The sequence below is a fragment of the Hyperolius riggenbachi genome, chromosome 4 (genome assembly GCF_040937935.1).
Source record: "Hyperolius riggenbachi isolate aHypRig1 chromosome 4, aHypRig1.pri, whole genome shotgun sequence".
NCBI lineage: Eukaryota > Metazoa > Chordata > Amphibia > Anura > Hyperoliidae > Hyperolius > Hyperolius riggenbachi.
Window position 1 is genome coordinate 201,131,870 of NC_090649.1, and position 20,636 is coordinate 201,152,505.

The 20,636-nt window shown below is 44.4% G+C and overlaps 1 protein-coding gene across 3 annotated transcripts in view; it reads left to right on the forward strand.

The window, feature by feature from the left end:
* Positions 1 to 12,786: 12,786 nt before the first annotated feature.
* The window catches only part of MASP1 (MBL associated serine protease 1), a 152,659-nt gene continuing 144,809 nt past the window's right edge, over positions 12,787 to 20,636 (forward strand). For all 3 annotated transcript variants that reach the window (XM_068281227.1, XM_068281226.1, XM_068281228.1), the window contains exon 1: positions 12,787 to 12,914. In XM_068281227.1, coding sequence (XP_068137328.1) covers positions 12,910 to 12,914 — 5 coding nt within the window. In that variant the 5' untranslated portion in view covers positions 12,787 to 12,909. The remainder of the gene's footprint in view (positions 12,915 to 20,636) is intronic.

The following is a 20,636-nucleotide window of genomic DNA, read 5'->3' on the forward strand; positions in this document are numbered from 1 at the left end:
CTGCGCTGTGCTGATCCCCCTCATCAGCAGCCAGGTCAGGGACCTCCACCAAGTCCTCCTCCTCCTCCCCCTCAGAGGTGGACTGCGCAGCTGGTTGCCGCTCCTGCTGGTCCAAGGCTGCCGCTCCCTGTTCCAGCAAAGCATCGAGGGCCCTGTTCAGCAGAGAAACCAGGGGCACCCACTCGCAGACCATAGCATGGTCCCTGCTCACCATGTTTGTGGCCTGCAGGAAGGGAGCCAGCACTAAGCACACCTGCTGCATGTGCCTCCAGTCATCATCGGGGACGATGGACGGGATGTTGATGGTCTTGTCCCTTCTCTGAGCTGCGGAAACAGTGGCCAGGGCAAGGTACTGTTTGACAGCTTGCCTCTGTTCAACCAGACGCTCCAACATCGCCAGGGTGGAGTTCCAGCGAGTCGGAACGTCAAGGATCAGCCGATGGCGTGGCAGATCCAGCTCCTTTTGCACGTCTTCCAGGCTCGCACAGGCTGCAGCCGAGCGCCGGAAGTGACGCACAACATTCCTTGCCGTTTCCAGCAGTTCGCCCATCCCCTGGTAGGTGCGCAGGAACTTCTGCACCACCAGGTTCAGCACGTGGGCAAGACAGGGGATGTGGGTCAGGTTTCCCCTGTCTATTGCGGCAACCAGATTGGCCCCATTGTCGGCCACCACCTCTCCGACTCTGAGGCCTCTGGGGGTCAGCCAAATCCTCTCCTGCTCCTGGAGTTTGGCCAACACATGGGTTGCCGTCAGCTTGGTCTTCCCAAGGCTGACCAAGTGCAGCAGCGCTTGGCAGTGGCGGGCCTTCACGCTGCTGCTGAGGCGGGGGGTTTGGCCAGGTGTGCCGGAGGATGGCAGAGGATCGGAGGAACCTGCTGCAGTTCCCCTGAGCCTGCGGGGTGGCACCACCCACTGTGTTGCTGCTGCTGCTGTGCCCGCTGCTGCTCTCCCATCCTCACCCCCTTCCACCAAGCTGACCCAGTGGACAGTGAAGGACAGGTAGCGGCCTGTCCCGAAGCGGCTGCTCCAGGAGTCCATGGTGACGTGGACCCTTTCACCAACCGCGTGCTCCAGCCCTCGCTCCACATTGGCCATCACAAAGCGGTGCAGTGCAGGAATGGCCTTGCGGGCAAAGAAGTGTCTGCTGGGGAGCTGCCAGTCTGGGGCTGCGCAAGCAAGCAGCGCACGAATGTCGCTCCCCTCCTGCACGAGCGTGTACGGCAGGAGTTGGGAGCACATGGCCCGTGCCAGCAAGCCGTTCAGCTGCCGCACGCGACGGCTGCTGGGAGGCAGAGCCCTAACCACCCCCTGGAAGGACTCGCTCAAAAGGCTCTGGCGTGGCCTTTTGCTGACACGGGAATCAGCAGACACAGCAGAGGAGGCCACTGAGGACTGGCTGCCAGAACAGGCCTCAGTGCCGGCGGCAGGAGTTGCAGAGGGGGGAGGAGCAGTGCGTTTCCGCACTCCTGCTGGTGCTGCTGGAGGAGCAGGAGGGCGGGTGGCTGCTGTTGCTGCTGCTGCTGCTGAAGGCTGTGCAGTGATGGGTGTGGTGCCACTGCCAGCAGCAGATGCCTTCAGCCTCTGGAACTCCTCATGCTGGTGGAAATGTTTAGCCGCAAGGTGGTTGATGAGCGAGCTGGTGCTGAACTTTAAGGGGTCTGCACCTCTGCTCAACTTCCGCTGACAGTGGTTGCAAGTGGCGTACTTGCTGTACACAGTGGGCATGGTGAAAAACCGCCAGATTGGTGACAGAAACTTCCCCCTACGGCATGGAAGCGCTGCTGCCTGTCTCCCTGTGGTGGTTGGGGGGGGGGGCTTGGGTGCGGCTGGTGGTGGTACTGGCTGATGCTGCTGCTGCTGCTGCTGAGCCTGAGACACCAGCAGGCTGTGGGACGCTGCCAATGCTTGCAATGATGCGCCTCCTTGCAAGGCCCACAAGCGCATCCTCCTCCTCCTCCTCAGAGCTGCTGAGGACGACATCCCCTGGAGGTGGTGGCACCCAGTCTCTGTCTGTCACCGGGTCATCATCATCCTCCCCCTCCTGAAACATGTCCTGCTGGGATGAGGACCCCCCAAACTCCTCTCCTGATGCATGGATGGGCTGCTTGACTGTCGCCACAGTCTTGCTGTCCAATCCCTCATCCCCCAAAGTGCCCATCAGCATCTCCTCCTCAAGATCGCCAACAACAGCAGACAATTTACTCATGATGCCTGGGGTCAAAAGACTGCTGAATGACAGGTCGGCGAGTGACGGTGAACTGGCCTCCTCCCCAGACCCTGCTGGGCGGCTGCTGCGAACAGGGGTGGTGGTGGTGGTGGTGGTGGTGGTGAGGGTGGAGGCCTCGGATGCAGAGCTGATGGCGGGCTGCTCATCCTCCGTCATGAGTTGCACCACAGTGTCTGCATCCTTTTCCTCAATGGGACGTTTCCGACCCGGCTGGAGGAAAATGGGAGCAGGTGCTACACGCTGCTGCTGCTGTGTCTCTGCAGCGTGAGTTGCAGATGCTCCTGCTGGGCGGCGCCCAAGGCGTCCACGGCCAGTGGCTATGGGAGGAATGTTAGCCACTGACGCTGCTGCTGCTGCTGCGGAACTGTGCATGGTGGCGCGCCCGCGGCCGCGGCTTGCCACAATGCTGCTCCCTCTCCTCCTGATTCCCTTGCTGCCCTTCCCCTTGCCCAAACCGCGCTGGCTGCCACTTCCAGACATCTTCAATGTTTTGGGCGTATAGAGAAAAGTTTTTTAAAAGGGCGGCTGAAAAGTGGGGTACTTTAATGGAGTGGGTTGGTTGGTGAGGTGACTGAGTGAGTGTCCCCTAGTACAGTAAGTAAGTAGTAACAGTCAGGAAGTACAACTAGCAGTTACAATAATCAGTAGTAATCACAAGTAAATTTAGTGTGTGTACACTCAGACAGTGAGTGCACGCACGCAGGAGCTAGTAGCCTATGGACAGTGACTGAGTGTCCTAGACTCCTAGTACAGTAAGAGTAAGTAGTAACAGTAAGTAGAACTAACTAATTACGATAATCAATCAGCGATCAGAAGGAAATAGAGTGTGTGTTGTGTGTGTACACTCAGACAGTGAGTGCACGCACGCAGGAGCTAGTAGCCTATGAACACAGTGACTGAGTGTCCTAGACTCCTAGTACAGTAAGAGTAAGTAGTAACAGTAAGAAGAACTAACTAATTACAATAATCAATCAGCGATCAGAAGGAAATGGAGTGTGGGTGTGTGTACACTCAGACAGTGAGTGCACGCACGCAGGAGCTAGTAGCCTATCAACACAGTGACTGAGTGTCCTAGACTCCTAGTACAGTAAGAGTAAGTAGTAACAGTAAGTAGAACTAACTAATTACAATAATCAATCAGCGATCAGAAGGAAATGGAGTGTGGGTGTGTGTACACTCAGACAGTGAGTGCACGCACGCAGGAGCTAGTAGCCTATGAACACAGTGACTGAGTGTCCTAGACTCCTAGTACAGTAAGAGTAAGTAGTAACAGTAAGTAGAACTAACTAATTACAATAATCAATCAGCGATCAGAAGGAAATGGAGTGTGGGTGTGTGTACACTCAGACAGTGAGTGCACGCACGCAGGAGCTAGTAGCCTATGAACACAGTGACTGAGTGTCCTAGACTCCTAGTACAGTAAGAGTAAGTAGTAACAGTAAGTAGAACTAACTAATTACAATAATCAATCAGCGATCAGAAGGAAATGGAGTGTGGGTGTGTGTACACTCAGACAGTGAGTGCACGCACGCAGGAGCTAGTAGCCTATGAACACAGTGACTGAGTGTCCTAGACTCCTAGTACAGTAAGAGTAAGTAGTAACAGTAAGTAGAACTAACTAATTACAATAATCAATCAGCGATCAGAAGGAAATGGAGTGTGGGTGTGTGTACACTCAGACAGTGAGTGCACGCACGCAGGAGCTAGTAGCCTATGAACACAGTGACTGAGTGTCCTAGACTCCTAGTACAGTAAGAGTAAGTAGTAACAGTAAGTAGAACTAACTAATTACAATAATCAATCAGCGATCAGAAGGAAATAGAGTGTGGGTGGTGTGTGTACACTCAGACAGTGAGTGCACGCACGCAGGTGCTAGTAGCCTATGGACAGTGACTGAGTGTCCTAGACTCCTAGTACAGTAAGAGTAAGTAGTAACAGTAAGTACAACTAACTAATTACGATAATCAATCAGCGATCAGAAGGAAATGGAGTGTGGGTGTGTGTACACTCAGACAGTGAGTGCACGCACGCAGGAGCTAGTAGCCTATGGACAGTGACTGAGTGTCCTAGACTCCTAGTACAGTAAGAGTAAGTATTAACAGTAAGTAGAACTAACTAATTACAATAATCAATCAGCGATCAGAAGGAAATAGAGTGTGTGTTGTGTGTGTACACTCAGACAGTGAGTGCATGCACGCAGGAGCTAGTAGCCTATGAACACAGTGACTGAGTGTCTTAGACTCCTAGTACAGTAAGAGTAAGTAGTAACAGTAAGTAGAACTAACTAATTACAATAATCAATCAGCGATCAGAAGGAAATGGAGTGTGGGTGTGTGTACACTCAGACAGTGAGTGCACGCACGCAGGAGCTAGTAGCCTATGGACAGTGACTGAGTGTCCTAGACTCCTAGTACAGTAAGAGTAAGTAGTAACAGTAAGTAGAACTAACTAATTACAATAATCAATCAGCGATCAGAAGGAAATGGAGTGTGGGTGTGTGTACACTCAGACAGTGAGTGCACGCACGCAGGAGCTAGTAGCCTATGAACACAGTGACTGAGTGTCCTAGACTCCTAGTACAGTAAGAGTAAGTAGTAACAGTAAGTAGAACTAACTAATTACAATAATCAATCAGCGATCAGAAGGAAATAGAGTGTGGGTGGTGTGTGTACACTCAGACAGTGAGTGACCGCACGCAGGAGCTAGTAGCCTATGGACAGTGACTGAGTGTCCTAGACTCCTAGTACAGTAAGAGTAAGTAGTAACAGTAAGTACAACTAACTAATTACGATAATCAATCAGCGATCAGAAGGAAATGGAGTGTGGGTGTGTGTACACTCAGACAGTGAGTGCACGCACGCAGGAGCTAGTAGCCTATGGACAGTGACTGAGTGTCCTAGACTCCTAGTACAGTAAGAGTAAGTATTAACAGTAAGTAGAACTAACTAATTACAATAATCAATCAGCGATCAGAAGGAAATAGAGTGTGGGTGGTGTGTGTACACTCAGACAGTGAGTGCACGCACGCAGGAGCTAGTAGCCTATGAACACAGTGACTGAGTGTCCTAGACTCCTAGTACAGTAAGAGTAAGTAGTAACAGTAAGTAGAACTAACTAATTACAATAATCAATCAGCGATCAGAAGGAAATGGAGTGTGGGTGTGTGTACACTCAGACAGTGAGTGCACGCACGCAGGAGCTAGTAGCCTATGAACACAGTGACTGAGTGTCCTAGACTCCTAGTACAGTAAGAGTAAGTAGTAACAGTAAGTAGAACTAACTAATTACAATAATCAATCAGCGATCAGAAGGAAATAGAGTGTGGGTGGTGTGTGTACACTCAGACAGTGAGTGACCGCACGCAGGAGCTAGTAGCCTATGGACAGTGACTGAGTGTCCTAGACTCCTAGTACAGTAAGAGTAAGTAGTAACAGTAAGTACAACTAACTAATTACGATAATCAATCAGCGATCAGAAGGAAATGGAGTGTGGGTGTGTGTACACTCAGACAGTGAGTGCACGCACGCAGGAGCTAGTAGCCTATGGACAGTGACTGAGTGTCCTAGACTCCTAGTACAGTAAGAGTAAGTAGTAACAGTAAGTACAACTAACTAATTACGATAATCAATCAGCGATCAGAAGGAAATAGAGTGTGTGTTGTGTGTGTACACTCAGACAGTGAGTGCAGTGCGCACACGCAGGAGCTAGTAGCCTATATGAACAGTGACAGTGAGTGTCCCTACGGGTACAGTAAGAGTAAGTAGTAAGTAAGTACAACTAACTAACAATAATCTATCAGTAATCAGAAGGAAATAGAGTGTGTGTACACACAGACAGTGAGTGAGTGCACACACGCAGGAGCTAGCTAGTAGCCTATAAACAGTGACAGTCAGTGAGTGTCCTACTCCTAGTACAGTATAACTACAATACTATTAGTAAAGGACAGCAGAAATACTGGTATAGATGAGAGAAATAAACAGAGGACAGCTGCCCACAGAGGCAAGGCCCCCCTGAGGCCTAAACCTGTAAGCTTGCAGCAGCTGCCTGTCTCTAATGTAACACACAAGCTACTAACTAAAATACAATGTCTATCTAACTAACAACAATATAGGTGTATATGGCAGGTGTAGGTGAGCAAAAACGCTAGGTAAATGATCACAATAGAGCACTTGCTAAGCCAAAGCACAAAGGAGCAACTCTCTCTCTGTACAAGTCTCAGGCAAGCATGGAGAAACGGAACATGGCGGCCGCTATTTATAGGGTAGGGGCTGGCCAGGGTCCCCCTCTGTGATTGGCTGCCGTCAGAGGGCCTGGGAGCCCTCTGATTGGCTCTAAGGACATCAATCTGGGCTATGACGCTATTCGAGCTCGGTACCGAGCTCGAATAGCGCCGGGTTGCTCGAATAGCTCGAATAGTGAATGGGCTATTCGAGTGTACTCGGATAGCCCATTCGAATAGCTCCAGCTATTCGGAGCTCGAATACCGAGCTCGAATAGCTGAAAAAGAGCTCGAATATTCGAGCTACTCGAATATTCGAGCTCTGCTGAGCACCACTGCTATTCAATATCTAGTCAGGAATTCTATTACCAGCTATTAACTCCAGTATAGATTACCACAGCACCAGGGTGTGAACTTGGAGTGCTCCACCTGGGCAGCTTCAGTTGACATGACTATATTTAACCACTTCCGTACTAGCAGTCTCTGCCCCCTTAAGGACCAGAGACTGCTGATATAGTAAAACGTGGCCTCCCGATGAATCACCCAACGTACCCGCCACTCTCGCCGGTCATGACTCTGCCTGGATCTGGAGTTAAAATACAAACTGTGGTGTGTCACTGGGTACCTAATAGGTGATAAAGTCACACAGTGCATCAACCTTGCCACCACAGCAGCAAAAGCTATATTAACTAATGGGTCTCTATACAATCCAGCTATGTGCCCATAGTCATTCTCTCCCCCTCCCAGTGTGAACACTGCCTAGCCTATGCATTGGCGCTAAGCTGGACAATTAATTAGATAGGACAGAAGTGGTTATGCCAGGAGGAAAGACTACAATACAAACAGGTTCCACAGGCCCCAACAACTATGAGTGATAGGTAGGGCTAGACCTATACAGTTCCCTGGTGTCTAGTGGTCCTTTCCCTCCACTATACAATTCCCTTGTGTCTAGTGGCCTCACATCCCTCCCCTATACAGTTCCCTGGTGTCTGGCTCTCCTCACTCCCCTATACAGTAAAAAATAACACTTTATTCGGAAACTTGGAAATAAGATTACCGTCGGTATGTCCCAGTATCGGTAATCAGCATTTGCAGAAATTGTTTTTTTGTCCGAATTGGAAAACTTCATTTCTGATCATCCCTACAGTCCACATCACAATTGGTGATATTGTCTATTGCCATGTGATATAACGGACATAAGCCTCGATTCATCAAGACTTATCGAATCAATTACCGACAGCTCGGTAAAATACCGAACTCGATAAGTTGATTTCAGGATTCATCAAACTTATCTACAGCTGTTAGCGAGCATTCGGTAATCATTCGGTAATGATGCGATAAAACGGAAGAAAGTGTAGTTCATGAAAATGAAAGTGGGCGTGGTTTAGCGTTACATTTAGGATTAGTTATCTCCGTCACTGCTCTGTCGTTATTCCTGTCAGATCATTGCTGACAGAGAAGATGGAACCATTTGAAGTGGTTATGTATCAGTTGAGAGTGATTCAAAGGTGCAGAAGGGCAAGAATAAGGTCTAGAACCATATCAATTTGCAAGAGAATAGATTTATTTGCTATAACAGGACATCTGCATTTCTCTTGAATCATCTAGTAAGAGAACACAGGCAGTGCCAGGGTTAACTAATTTGCTAGCGGCACTACATTTTATTTGGAAAAGGCTCCTATCAAGCCGCAGCTGGCGAAATTGTGGGATTGTCCCAAGCCACTTCCAGAATCCTGGTCCAGGTGTTAAGCCCTATTCAGAATGTTGCTACGTTAGTGTTCAAAGGACTGCCTTTTACCCACAATTCCACGGGAATCTTATGGCCTTGTGTTAAATTACCGCTGTAAAATGGAAATATCGACACGCTACCGAATGGTTATCGAATTGTTATCGGTATTTTATCGAATTCACACCGAATGCGGAAAAACCTTGATGAATACAACTAGAAATCGATAAACTTCGAATTCGGTAATTTAACCACTTTACTGTACGAATTTCTCCGTCCCTTTCCCCCCCCCCTAAAAAAAACCAAGGGACGGAGAAATCCATACCTTCCGCGCTACCGCCGCTGTCCGCGCTCCCGCCGCTCATGCGCACGCTCCCGCAGCTCGTGCACGCCGCCGCCCGCTTGCCCGGAGATCAATGAACGGGAAAATCCATTCCCGTTCGTTGATCTAAGCTCCCGCAATGATCTGCTGCTTCTTTGAGAAACAGCGCGATCATTGTGATTTGCCCAGCCTCGTAGTGCTTCCTGTAAACGTCCTTCCGGAGGCTTACAGGTCGCATGTAAACAAACTCACTGTGCTCATTTTGTGGCCAAATAGTAAAACTACACCCTAAAGCATTTTACATATACAAATACATTAGTTTTACACAATAAATTAACTCATTACCTCCCACACTCCCCAATTATTATTTTTTTTGTAATTAAAAAAAAATACAATAAAAAAAACATAAATAGTTACCTTAGGGACTGAACTTTTTAAATATTTATGTCAAGAGGGTATAACACTGTTCCTTTACAAACTACGGGCTTGTAATTAGGGATGGATGCAAAACTGAAAAAAATGCACCTTTATTTCCAAATAAAATATTGGCGCCAGACATTGTGATAGGGACATAATTTAAACGGTTTTATAACCGGGACAAATTGGCAAATACATGCCATGGGTTTTAATTACAGTAGCATGCATTATTTAAAAACTATAATGGCCGAAAACTGAAAAATAATATTTTTTTCCCCCATTTTTTCCTATTTTCCCATTAAAACACATTTAGAATAAAATAATTCTTGGCATAATGTCCCACCTAAAGAAAGCCTAATTGGTGGCGAAAGAAACAAGATATAGTTCATTTCATTATGATAAGTAATAATAAAGTTATAGATGAATGAATGGAAGGAGCGCTGAAAGGTGAAAATTGCTCTGGTGTTCAAGGGGTAAAACCCCTCAGTGGTGAAGTGGTTAACAAACTGGAAAAAGTTATCTCAAAGACAATGATGAATTGAGGCCATAGACCCTTATCCAATTTGCAGTTTCTACTAGGAGATATTTCTTCATCTTCTGTCTGAAATAATTTTGCAGCAATCTGCAATTAAAAATATACCAAAAAGTAGGTGAAAAGGTATTGTCAAATTTATTCAGGTGGCCCCTACTTACTAACGCCTCAATTATAAGCAGCATGGAAATTTGAAATGTAATTCTTTGGGAGCTATAAATTACTTTTCTCCTATGTTGCAGTCACTTACAGTAGGCAGACAAAATTTGACAGAAATGACAGGTTCTGGACTAGCCCATCTCCTCAAGGGGGATTCTCAAGGTCTTCTTTATTTTCAAAAGCACTTAGTGAATGGCAGTTGCTCTGTCCAACTGCCCAAAAAGTGTGCAGCGATCAGGGAGGCTGTGCAGCACCTTTGTATAAAACCTTTTTGAAGAGTGTCCTTATAAACAATAAAGGCCATGCTGAGAATCCTTCATGAGGAGATGGGTTAGTCCAAAACCTGTCGGTTCTGTCAGATTTTGTCTGCCTACTGTATGTGACAGCAACATAGGAGAAAAGTAATTTATGGCTCATTTTACTGTGTAAGAAAGGTACTTCTTATTTGTATGTGTTTACATGTATTTTAAATTTTACAATTTTTCGCGATAAAAATAAACCTACGGGACATTTTTAGTTTCTCCGGGGACTATCCTGTGAAAGGAACCTAAGAGAAATTCTGCTGCAATATATAACACACACAGTGCTGCCCATAAATATTCATACCTCTGGCAAATTTTGACTTAAAGTTACTTTTGTTCAACCAGTAAGTAATTTTTGATGGGAAAAATTACATAGGTGTCTCCCAAAAGATAAGACAATGTACAAGAGGCATTTTTGTGGAAAAACAAAACAAAACATTTCTCAGCTTTTATTTCCATTTGAGCAAAAAGTGTCCAGTCCAAAATTATTCATACCCTTCACAAACTGTTAATGTGAAAACATTTCTATACCATTCCAAATAGTCCAAGCTGTTCTAAAGCATCCTATTTATCCTGATTAATTGTGAACAGCTATTTTAATCAACTCAACAGGTGAAAAAAAAAAGCAGTTGGTTTGTGGACAGTCATGGCTAAGACAAAGGAGCTCAGTAAGAACCTGCGGCTGCGCATTGTGCCTGCTCACAAGTCAGAAAGAGCTACAAGGCCATTTTCTAAATGTTTTCAAGTTCCAGTGGCTACAGTGCAAAGTACCTGGCGGTATGATTATTTCCAGATTATTTTTCCAAAAGCGGTGCAATTTTTTCAAAAGCTTTCATACCCTAAAAATCATATCGCTTGATAGATCTGCGACAGCCCTGCACATTCCACACCTCCGATGGATGCAACTCGGGATTACTGCTCTGAACTGCGGATTTCCGTCCTGACCCTGACTCGGGGTTACCACTAAGGAGGTTAAAAGATACAAGATGTTCCGCACTGTGGAAAATCTCAAAGGACGTGGTCGATAGCCAAAAGGGACACCTGTGCTGGCCAGGAGGATAGTGAGAGGTGAAAAAGAATCCAAGGATCACCACCAATGCCATCCTGGTGAATCTGGGCTCTGCTGGTGGCAATGTCTCAAGGCAGACAATCCAACGGACACTGCACACTGCTGGGTTCCACAGATGCAGACCAAGGACAACCCCACTTCTCCAGATCAGGCACACAAAAGCTCGCTTGGCCTTTGCAAATGCTCATGTGGAGAAAGAAGAATGGTTCTGGTCTTCTGTGTTATGGTCAGATGAAACAAAAATGTAATTGTTTGGTAACAATAATGTTTCCTTCGTTTGGCCTAAAAAAAAAGGGAAGCCTTCAACCCAAAGAACACCATCCCCATTGTCAAACATGGTGGTGGGAACCTAATGTGTTGGGATGTTTTCAGCCAATGGACCAGGGAACCTAATCACAGTAAATGGCACTATGAAAAAAGAGCAATACATGAGGATTCTCAACAACAACATCAGGCAGTCTGCATAGAAACTTGGCCTTGGGCACCAGTGGACATTTCAGCATGAAAATGACCCAAGACACACAGCAAAAGTGGTGAAGAAATGGTTAGCAGACAACATTATTATTTTGGAGTGGCCCAGCCAGAGTCCTGACTTGAATCCAATTGAGAATCTGTAGAGGGAGCTAAAGATCAGGGTGATGGCAAGAAAACCTTCCAACCAGAAAGATTTGGAGCTCATTACTAAAGATAAATGGGCAAAAATACCTGTGGAGACATGCAAAAAGCTGGTCAATTATATAGAAAAGCCAATAAAGGCTTTTCTATTGAGTATTGAGAATTTAAGATAATTTTGGACTGGACACTTTTTGCTTAAATAGAAATAACATCTGAGAAATGTTTTTTTTTCCACAACAATGCCTCTTGTACATCGTCTTATTATCTTTTGGGAGACACCTATGTCATTATCTGTCAAAAAATGTCTTGCTGGTTGAATAAAAGTAACTTTAAGTCGAAATTTGCCAGGGGTATGAATAATTATGGGTAGCACTGTCTATCTATCTATCTATCTATCTATCTATCTATCTATCTATCTATCTATCTATCTATCTATCTATCTATCTATATAATAAACTTTGTAGTGATTTTTTAAAGCAACACAGTTTACAGCATTTGTTTTGCAAAACTGTGTGTGTGTACCCCACAGATTCTTTTTAAAGTATCACCCAGGCAACATTCTTTATAGAAGCGCAGCAGAGAAGCATGCTCTGTGGCAGCAGGTTGGCAATTAAGACTCTAATGAAATTATACGTGTAAGATCTACTGTATTTAGTTGCATAACAAATACATTATAATGACTGTGAGCTGCAATGGAGACTGGACATAGACATTAGAATAAGGCAATCCGTTACATCGCAGTTCTGTTAACAGGCTCTTAGAATTTTATGGGCAGTGAGTAGACATACAGAATTGTTGTGCAGCACAACTGAGTGAGCACTGTGAACCTAGCCCTAAATGCTGCTAACTTTTACGCTGTGAATATGTAAACCAGAAAGGAACTCTAGGGATTGTATACAGAAATGTGTAATGCATCATCTATCAGATTTAATAACTGTTACACTCTGTCAGTTTAAGTAAAATCAGCAAGCATTTGGGGTTTGGCTGTCAACCAGGCCCATTTTAAATTGGAATTTCCAGCAGTTTGCAAACTATTTTTGGACAAATACAATCCCATTTATTACAGTATTCTTCCTTTCCAAGTTAAGCACTTCTTTTAAAGTCCCGTCAGGTTTTTTTTTTTTCTTTTGGTGGGGAACAGTTACAGACTGGGAGGCGTGACTTGGGTACTGAGCAGAGTACTCTGCAGCACTTACTCTCAGGCACATAACACAGCAACCTCAGAACAAAGATAGAGCCAGCCTGATCAGCTATTGGGACCAGGCAAATAGACACAAACACAAGGGAGCAACAGAAGGAAGAAAAGCACAGACTGCTAACATGAGGTTAGTAAGAAAATGCAGAGTGCCAAGTTTCAGCTGCTGGAAAATATATGAATCCTGAACTTAGAGACTCTTTATAATGCTTGTCAGCTGCTGGTGGAAGTTAAATAGGTTGGCTATAGGAATTTGCTACATTATATTTGCTCATACTGATCTAGCTAAATCTTTACATTCTCCACTTACAAACAGTATTTGCAAACGTTACACAAGGCCGCTGACTTTACTAGTGAGCTGGGGTTATTGAGCATATCAATACTTTTGATGCATATTTGTACATTTGACATTAGTGTGAGTAGCTTTTAAAGGCCTTATTTTTAATATGTTCTAATTAACTGAAAGCAAAGTAAAAGATGAAGTTAATAACTGGACTACTTATAAACTTGCCTGATCATATCCTAAACTACAATCTATAACTGTGTAAAGACGAAGAACAAAGCCTAAATTGCAATGGTGCTAAAACTACTCATAAGCACTAGATGATAAATGCCTGATGATCTGGTCTGTTCATTGTCTATGGCACTCATGGTCAATTGAAGGGACAACTCTCGGAATAAAGAACTGATCAGGGTGCATTTGACTACCGCTGTATTCCCTTAGGGCCCTTCCACACTGATTTTCAAAATTGTTTTCGAACGCCTGTTTCACCGCAGTTTGTGGGAGGGATTAGCAGGTGTGGTTGCAGTTTCCGACTTGAAAAAAAAAAAGCAGCGGGAAGTTTTTTAAAATGGAAGATCACATAGCAAATTGCATAGCGCTGTGTTTGCTTCGCCATTTGCATGCACTCCCATTCCTGTAACCTAATCTCAAACACCGGTACACTGCAGCATGCACTACATTTGTGATTGGGTTCAAAACAGATTGTATCACTCTGTACAGGGCACTGCGATTACTATGTTAATCATGGCGCCTTTGCGATCAGCAAAGTGCACGCACTTGGAAAACCAGATCGAAGCGCATGCAGTGTGGAAGGCCCCAAAGGCCCATACCCGCTGAATGATTTTTTGTTAATGTTGACTATAGTCAATAATGCTGACTATAGTCAATAATGTATCCATTCATTTATTGAATACAACCAAATATATTACTTTCAAATTTCAAATTTCTGAATAAGTTGATTTATTTTATTAGTATTCCAAGATTATTTGTATGAAGATACCACAGTAAAGATGATTAAAAGGCTTGTTTGTTATGGCCTGTCAAAATACACCAGCAGCGCAAAGGCCTTTGGCAATCAAACAGAATTTAAACTTCTGCTGATTGGAGAAAAGGACTGATCAGTTTCCACAGGTTTCTGCACATCATCAATAAAATGATTCTGTTCTAAGTATTAACGCTGTATGTATGTCAGTATTTAAACCATAAACAAGTGAATGATTAGCTAATGCAGCACTGGTCAGTCAATAAGGCCATACATTTTCAGTTGTCAGTTATAAGTGCTAGTGTACTGATACTTGAAGAGAACCTGTACTGAGTAAAATGATTTAAAATAAACACATGAGGTAACTTCAAATGAACATTACATAGTTACCTTGCCATCAGTTCCTCTCAGAAGCTCAACATTTTCTTCTGACAGTGATCCCTTCCAGTTCTGACAACATTTTGTCAGAATTGAAATATATCAGTTGCTGTCAGTTATATATCAGTTGCTGTCAGTTATACTGATACGTCCATGTTTCCCTGTGGCTCAAGTGGGCGATGTTACAGTTTAACAGTGTGCTGACCAGGAAGCTGTTATGGGGTAATAGCCATTTTCAAAATGGAGGACGGAGATTTCCATTGATCACAGTGGACAAACAGGATGCAAGAGAGGAAAAATAGATTGAGGAGTAGACTACACAGGAGGTAAGTATGACTTGTGTATGTTAATTTTGACATTTAATGTTCAGTTCAGGTTTTCTTTAAAAGGACACTGTAGGGGGTCGGGGGAAAATGAGTTGAACTTACCCGGGGCTTCTAACGGTCCCCCGCAGAAATCCTGTGCCCGCGCAGCCACTCACCGATGCTCCGACCCCGCCTCCGGGTCACTTCTGTAATTTCAGACTTTAAAGAGAACCTGTACTGAGTAAAAATATTTAAAATAAACACATGAGGTAACTTCAAATGAACATTGCATAGTTACCTTGCCATCAGTTCCTCTCAGAAGCTCACCATTTTCTTCTGACAATAATACCTTCCAGTTCTGACAATATTTTGTCAGATCTGAAATATATCAGTTGCTGTCAGTTATAGCTGAGAGGAAAACTGATGTACCAGGTAATGTCCATGTTTCCCTATGGCTCAAGTGGTCGATGTTACAGTTTAACTGTGTGCTGACCAGAAAGCTGTTATGGGTAATGGTCATTTTCAAAATGGAGGACGGAAAATTCCCTTGATCACAGTGAACAAGCAGGACGCGGGACAGGAGAAAGACACTGAGGAGTAGACTACATGGAAGGTAAGTATGACTTGCGTATGCTTATTTTGACTTTGAATTTTCAGTTCAGGTTTTCTTTAAAGTCTGAAAACCACTGCGCCTGCGTTGCCGTGTCCTCACTCCCGCTGATGTCACCAGGAGCATACTGCGCAGACACAGACCATACTGGGCCTGCGCAGTACGCTCCTGGTAACATCAGTGGGATCGAGGAGACGGCAACGCAGGCGCAGTGGTTTTCAGACTTTAAAGTCTGAAATTACAGAAGTGACCCGGAAGCGGGGCCGGAGCATCGGTGAGTGGCTGTGTGAGCACAGGATGTCTGCGGGGGACCGTTAGAAGCCCCGGGTAAGTTCAACTCATTTCCCCCCGACCCCCCTACAGTGTCCCTTTAAGTATGCTTAAAATAATTTAAAAGGTGGCCCTGATAAATAATGAAGTGTACTTGCATTAGTGACGTTATTTCCTTGTTTACATTACAAAATGAGTCATCACCAGTCCATACATTTGTTTGCGAATATTGTCATCATTTCAAAATAGGAAGGAAAATGAGTGTTAAGAATCAGTTTACAAATGAAGAAGTAATTGGAACAGTTGCAAAGAACATTTTTCAAACAGAAAACTCCAGGGAAAGGAGAGACATCTTTAAAACAGGAATCAACATGCCCTGGTTACAGTAATCAAAAGAACAGTATAAACTTGTACTCTACTCATAGTGTTGACATGCCTGCCTAAATAGTAAAAAGGAGGTAAAATAAAAATACAAGTATATTGCATTATTGATCAGGGCCCCATTTTAAGTGTTTCTAATCATAGTTAAGTATGACTGCACTATCAATTTAAAGTTTCATGGTGCCTTTGTTCAGGAACTATCATACCAGAGGCTTTTAACATGAGCGAGTTCTGATACACTCGTGTAGAAAATACAAGACACTTGTATTATTTAGTGGCAGATTGTAATTGCATGTCTTCACATAGACTAGGAGTGCTCTTTCTGTCTTGTCTCCTTATCTGATGCACAATTCACATGTTATGCTGAGATTCTGGTAATGCATGGCCTCACAAAGTCCTGTCAACTATTTGGCACAATGAAGTGGAGAACGTGAGCAAACATTGTTTAGCATAAAGCAGCGCATTCAGTGGTGAAGCTAAGGAGCTATGGGCCCCGGTGCAAGTTTTACATGGGACCCCCCAAGCACTCTATACATAACAATTGATACAGCACACCAAAACCTGCCAATGGCAACTACTGTGTCAGGTGCAAGAAGGGGATGGGAAACAGTTTTTTAATGATTATTACTATTTAAAGCATCTATTGAAGTGATTATTACCAACACAAGGCCAATAGAGAGCTAATATTGTGAGTGAGGGAGGGTCCTTTGGGGCCCCTCTGACCCAAGGGCCCCAATGTGGTCACTACCTCTGCAACCCCTATTGCTATGCCCCTGAGCACATTTAACATGGACAAAATAAAAGGGACATGCTACCCACACAGACAAATAAGATCCAAGCATTTTTATAAATGTTTTAAATATGCATAGGGAAAGAGCAGTTAATCTAAATAACATTACTGATGTTTAAAAAAAAAATAATAAATAAAGTTGCCAAGGTACAATTTGGATCTACACACACTACCGAAAGTTTTCATATTTCTGCAGTTCCCATTCTCTCCCATTTCACTTATACTTTGTCCGGCTGTAATGATTGTATCTTTTTTTCACCTATAGCAAATTCCCTTTGAAGAAAATCACCATTAAACAAAATGCAGAAATACACTTTTGCAAAATGCCTAACTGGTGTTTAAAGTGAACTTTAAGTGGGCCAAGAAGTTGAGTTATACTTACCTGGGGCTTTTTCCAGCCCCTCGTAGCCTTGCAGGTCCCTTGGTTTCCTGCGAGGCCTCTCCATTGTGCTGCCCCTCTGTAATTCACCTCAGCTGGACCAGTCATGGGCAGCTGCTTATGCATGGCATCACTGTGTGCCTCCTTGATCCTGCTCCTGTGCCCGGGAGTGCGCAGACGGGACCATGCATGTGCAGTAGCCCACAACTGTCCAGTCAGCAAGCTTTTGGAAGGGTACAACGGAGAGGCCGGAGAGAAAACAAGACTACAAAGAGCTGGAAGAAGCCCCAGGTAAGCAAAACTCAACTTCTTTTCCCACTTAAAGGAATACCAATGTGACATGATGAGATAGACATGTGTATGTACAGTGCCTAACACACAAATAACTAGACTGTGTTCTGTTGTTTTCATTCTCTGTCTTATAGAGTTAAACATTAGGTATTTCTGTTCAATTGGGACCTGGTCAGACTATAGCGTAACCTTCACTGATAAGGAATTACAGCCATAAAACACTTTTACTGGCAGGAAGTAGCTTCTGAGAGAAGGACATAGATAAAAAGGGCCAATAGTTCATAGATTTTAGCTATGGCATACTTCAATGAATGTGTCATTGAGCAGAGACAATGAAACAGTAAAAACTTAAGAAAAAAACTTGTGGGGTATCATAAAAAGACATTTTTAGGAGGAGGATAGAAACACTTGTTTATCTCAGTTTATTTTCACCTCGGTATTCCTTTAAGGTTCATTAACTACCCTGGGACCGCCTAACGCCAAAGGGCGTGGCAGCGGCGGCAGCCCCAAGACCGCCTGATGCCGGTCGGCGTCAAGTCCTGGGGCTGCATTTTGCAGGAGATTGTGCGCAGGCTGCGTGCGCATCTCCTGCTCGGGGTGGAGATCTGCCCCGCCTTCAGTCTCCGAGCGGGACTGTTAGTTGGCGAAACCACCGTCTTTACAGTTAGTACAGCGCTGCAATCAGCAGCATCGCTGTACTGGGGACAGCGGTGTGACACGGCTGTCCCCCTGGGGGACAAGAGAGCGATCGGCTCTCATAGGCAAAGGATTGACTGGCTGGGGGGGGATGGGGGGGATTAAAAAATAAATAAGTAAAAAAAATATAGTACAAAAATAGTAAAAAACAAACAAAAAAAAACATAAATATTTATAAAAAAAAATAAACAACTTGGGGACAATCAGACCCCATCAACAGAGAGCTCTGTTGGTGGCGGGAGAAGGTTGGGGGATCAATCGTGTGCTGTGTTGTGCGGCCCTGCAGTTTGGCCTTAAAGCTGCAGTGGCCATTTTGGTAAAAATGTGCCTGGTCTTTAGGGGGGTTTACCACTGTGGTCCTCAAGTGGTTAAAAATGTTTTAACTTTTTGATATAAGAATGAGAGACACTTTTAAGAGAAGCTTCTACTACACTTCTTATCATGCCCAAACCTTCCCCTAAACACCTCTGTTCACACATTGCACATATTTTCACACTTCAAAGTACACTGGTCTGCTTCCTATCTTCACTTAGTTCACTACTTCATTATATATCAATTTAGAGGATTGGAATAAAGTTTAGAATTACATGAACATATTTGCAAAAAAAAAAAAAAAAAAAGAACATGTGAACTATGCCATGCAGTTCCTGTACGTTAAAGTGAATGGGAACCGCATTTAAAAAAAATGAAGCAAATACTTACTTAAGGAGTGGGAAGGCTCTGGGTCATATAGAGCCTTCCGTCTCCTCTCTCGGTGCGCTCTATCCTGTGCTGGCTCCCCCCGTTTCAATCCCCCACCGAAAGGGTATTTGGAAGGCTTCGGGAGCCGTGTCCTCCCGAAGACGTGCGGCTCCATACTGCACAGGCGTGAGCATGCAAGAGAGCGTGCTTGCGCAGGTGCAGTACAGGGCCGCCCTTCTTCAGGAGCACTCGGGCTCCCTGAAGACTTCTGAAGCCTCCTTTAGCCGGGTAAAGCAGTATTTGACTAAATTAATAAAATACTGCTAGCGGGCGAGCCAGCACTGGAACGAGGGGACCAGGAGAGGAGAGGGAAGGCTCTATAGGACCCAGAGCCTTCCCTCTCCTTGGGTAAGTATCTGTCTCATTTTTTTAAATGCGGTTCCCATTCACTTTAAAGCTGGTGTACCTAAGCAACTTGGGGCCCCTGTGGGAGTTTTACATGGGGCCCCCTTAAAGTAAGATCTGAACTATTGCACAGGACAGAAGGAAAACATACAGAAATGCACAGTGTATGTAGTTAGAGAGTTTAGCCTGTCCTTTCTCCTCATCTGTGACTAAGCACAAGTTGTAATTTGATCCCTTAGCTGTGTCAGCTGACTGCCACGGCAGAGAGCTCATTTGTAACCACAGGATGTTAACAATATGTATGCTTCCATAAAAGCAGGAAGTAGACAAACAGCACATTTATTGGAGGATTTGTATCAGCTGTATTAAAGAAATGTTTTTCTTTTAAGCTTATTATGCTGTTGCTTATCTTTTAGAGCTGAGATGAACTTCTGAGTTAAGGTCTGCTTTAAGAGCTCTATTGATATGGAGCCTCAAAACTTACCAAGGACAGCTGCAATGTCAGAGTGGTGTATGAGTAAGAAAACAGTTTTGTTTTGTTTGATTGCTACTATGGCACATATAGAGCTGTTTATTACCAGCAAAGCACCAATGCATATCTTATAAGATGGATGTAGGGCCTCTAATGGCATTAAAGTTGCTGTTTCTAGCCTCCTTCTAAATCATGCTGCATGCCTGGCCATGTGTGCATATACTGAGCCTTTCATACACTAGGTAAGCATAGTTACACTAGATAACTCTTGGCCAAAGCAGGTGTTCAGGAAAATCTCAGTTGAGAATCTAGAGTAGGTACGTGTGTCCCTCGAGGTTGCCTAAAAATCTGGCACAATGGACCTTTAAAGTGCATCCGAGGTGAACTTTTACACATTGCATAATTGTGTTCCTTTCCTATTGTTTATAGGGCATTCCTCAAGCAAAATACTTTTTGTTTAAATACTCTAATTCCCTATAAACTAAAAAAGCCATGCCCACAGGGTTTCAGAGAGCCGTGGCAGTAGCAAGGGCTCATGGGAGCTCAGTCTGGGCAGGAGGAGGGGGAGGTGTTACTAGCCATTGATTTCAGAGGCAGAGGGGAGGAGGGAAGAGGAGAGGGGATTAGGCTGATGGCTCAAGATACAGATAAACCTGCCTCTGTGTAATGTTTACAAACAACCTGGCTGCTGTCATTGTATCACAGGAATAAATAATCATATTCTATTAAAGCTGTTTGCAGCTAGATTTTCTGTGTAAACCATCTAAACTTTAGATAAGATATATAGACAAGTTACTTGTTATAGTTCGTTTTTCATCTCGGATCCGCTTTAAGCCCTGTTCACACACTAGATTAAAGTTGGCTGAGGTGGACGACAATCACTAGCTCAGCCAATAATCTGGTTTCTGTATAGCAGCGCCCGCTGCTGC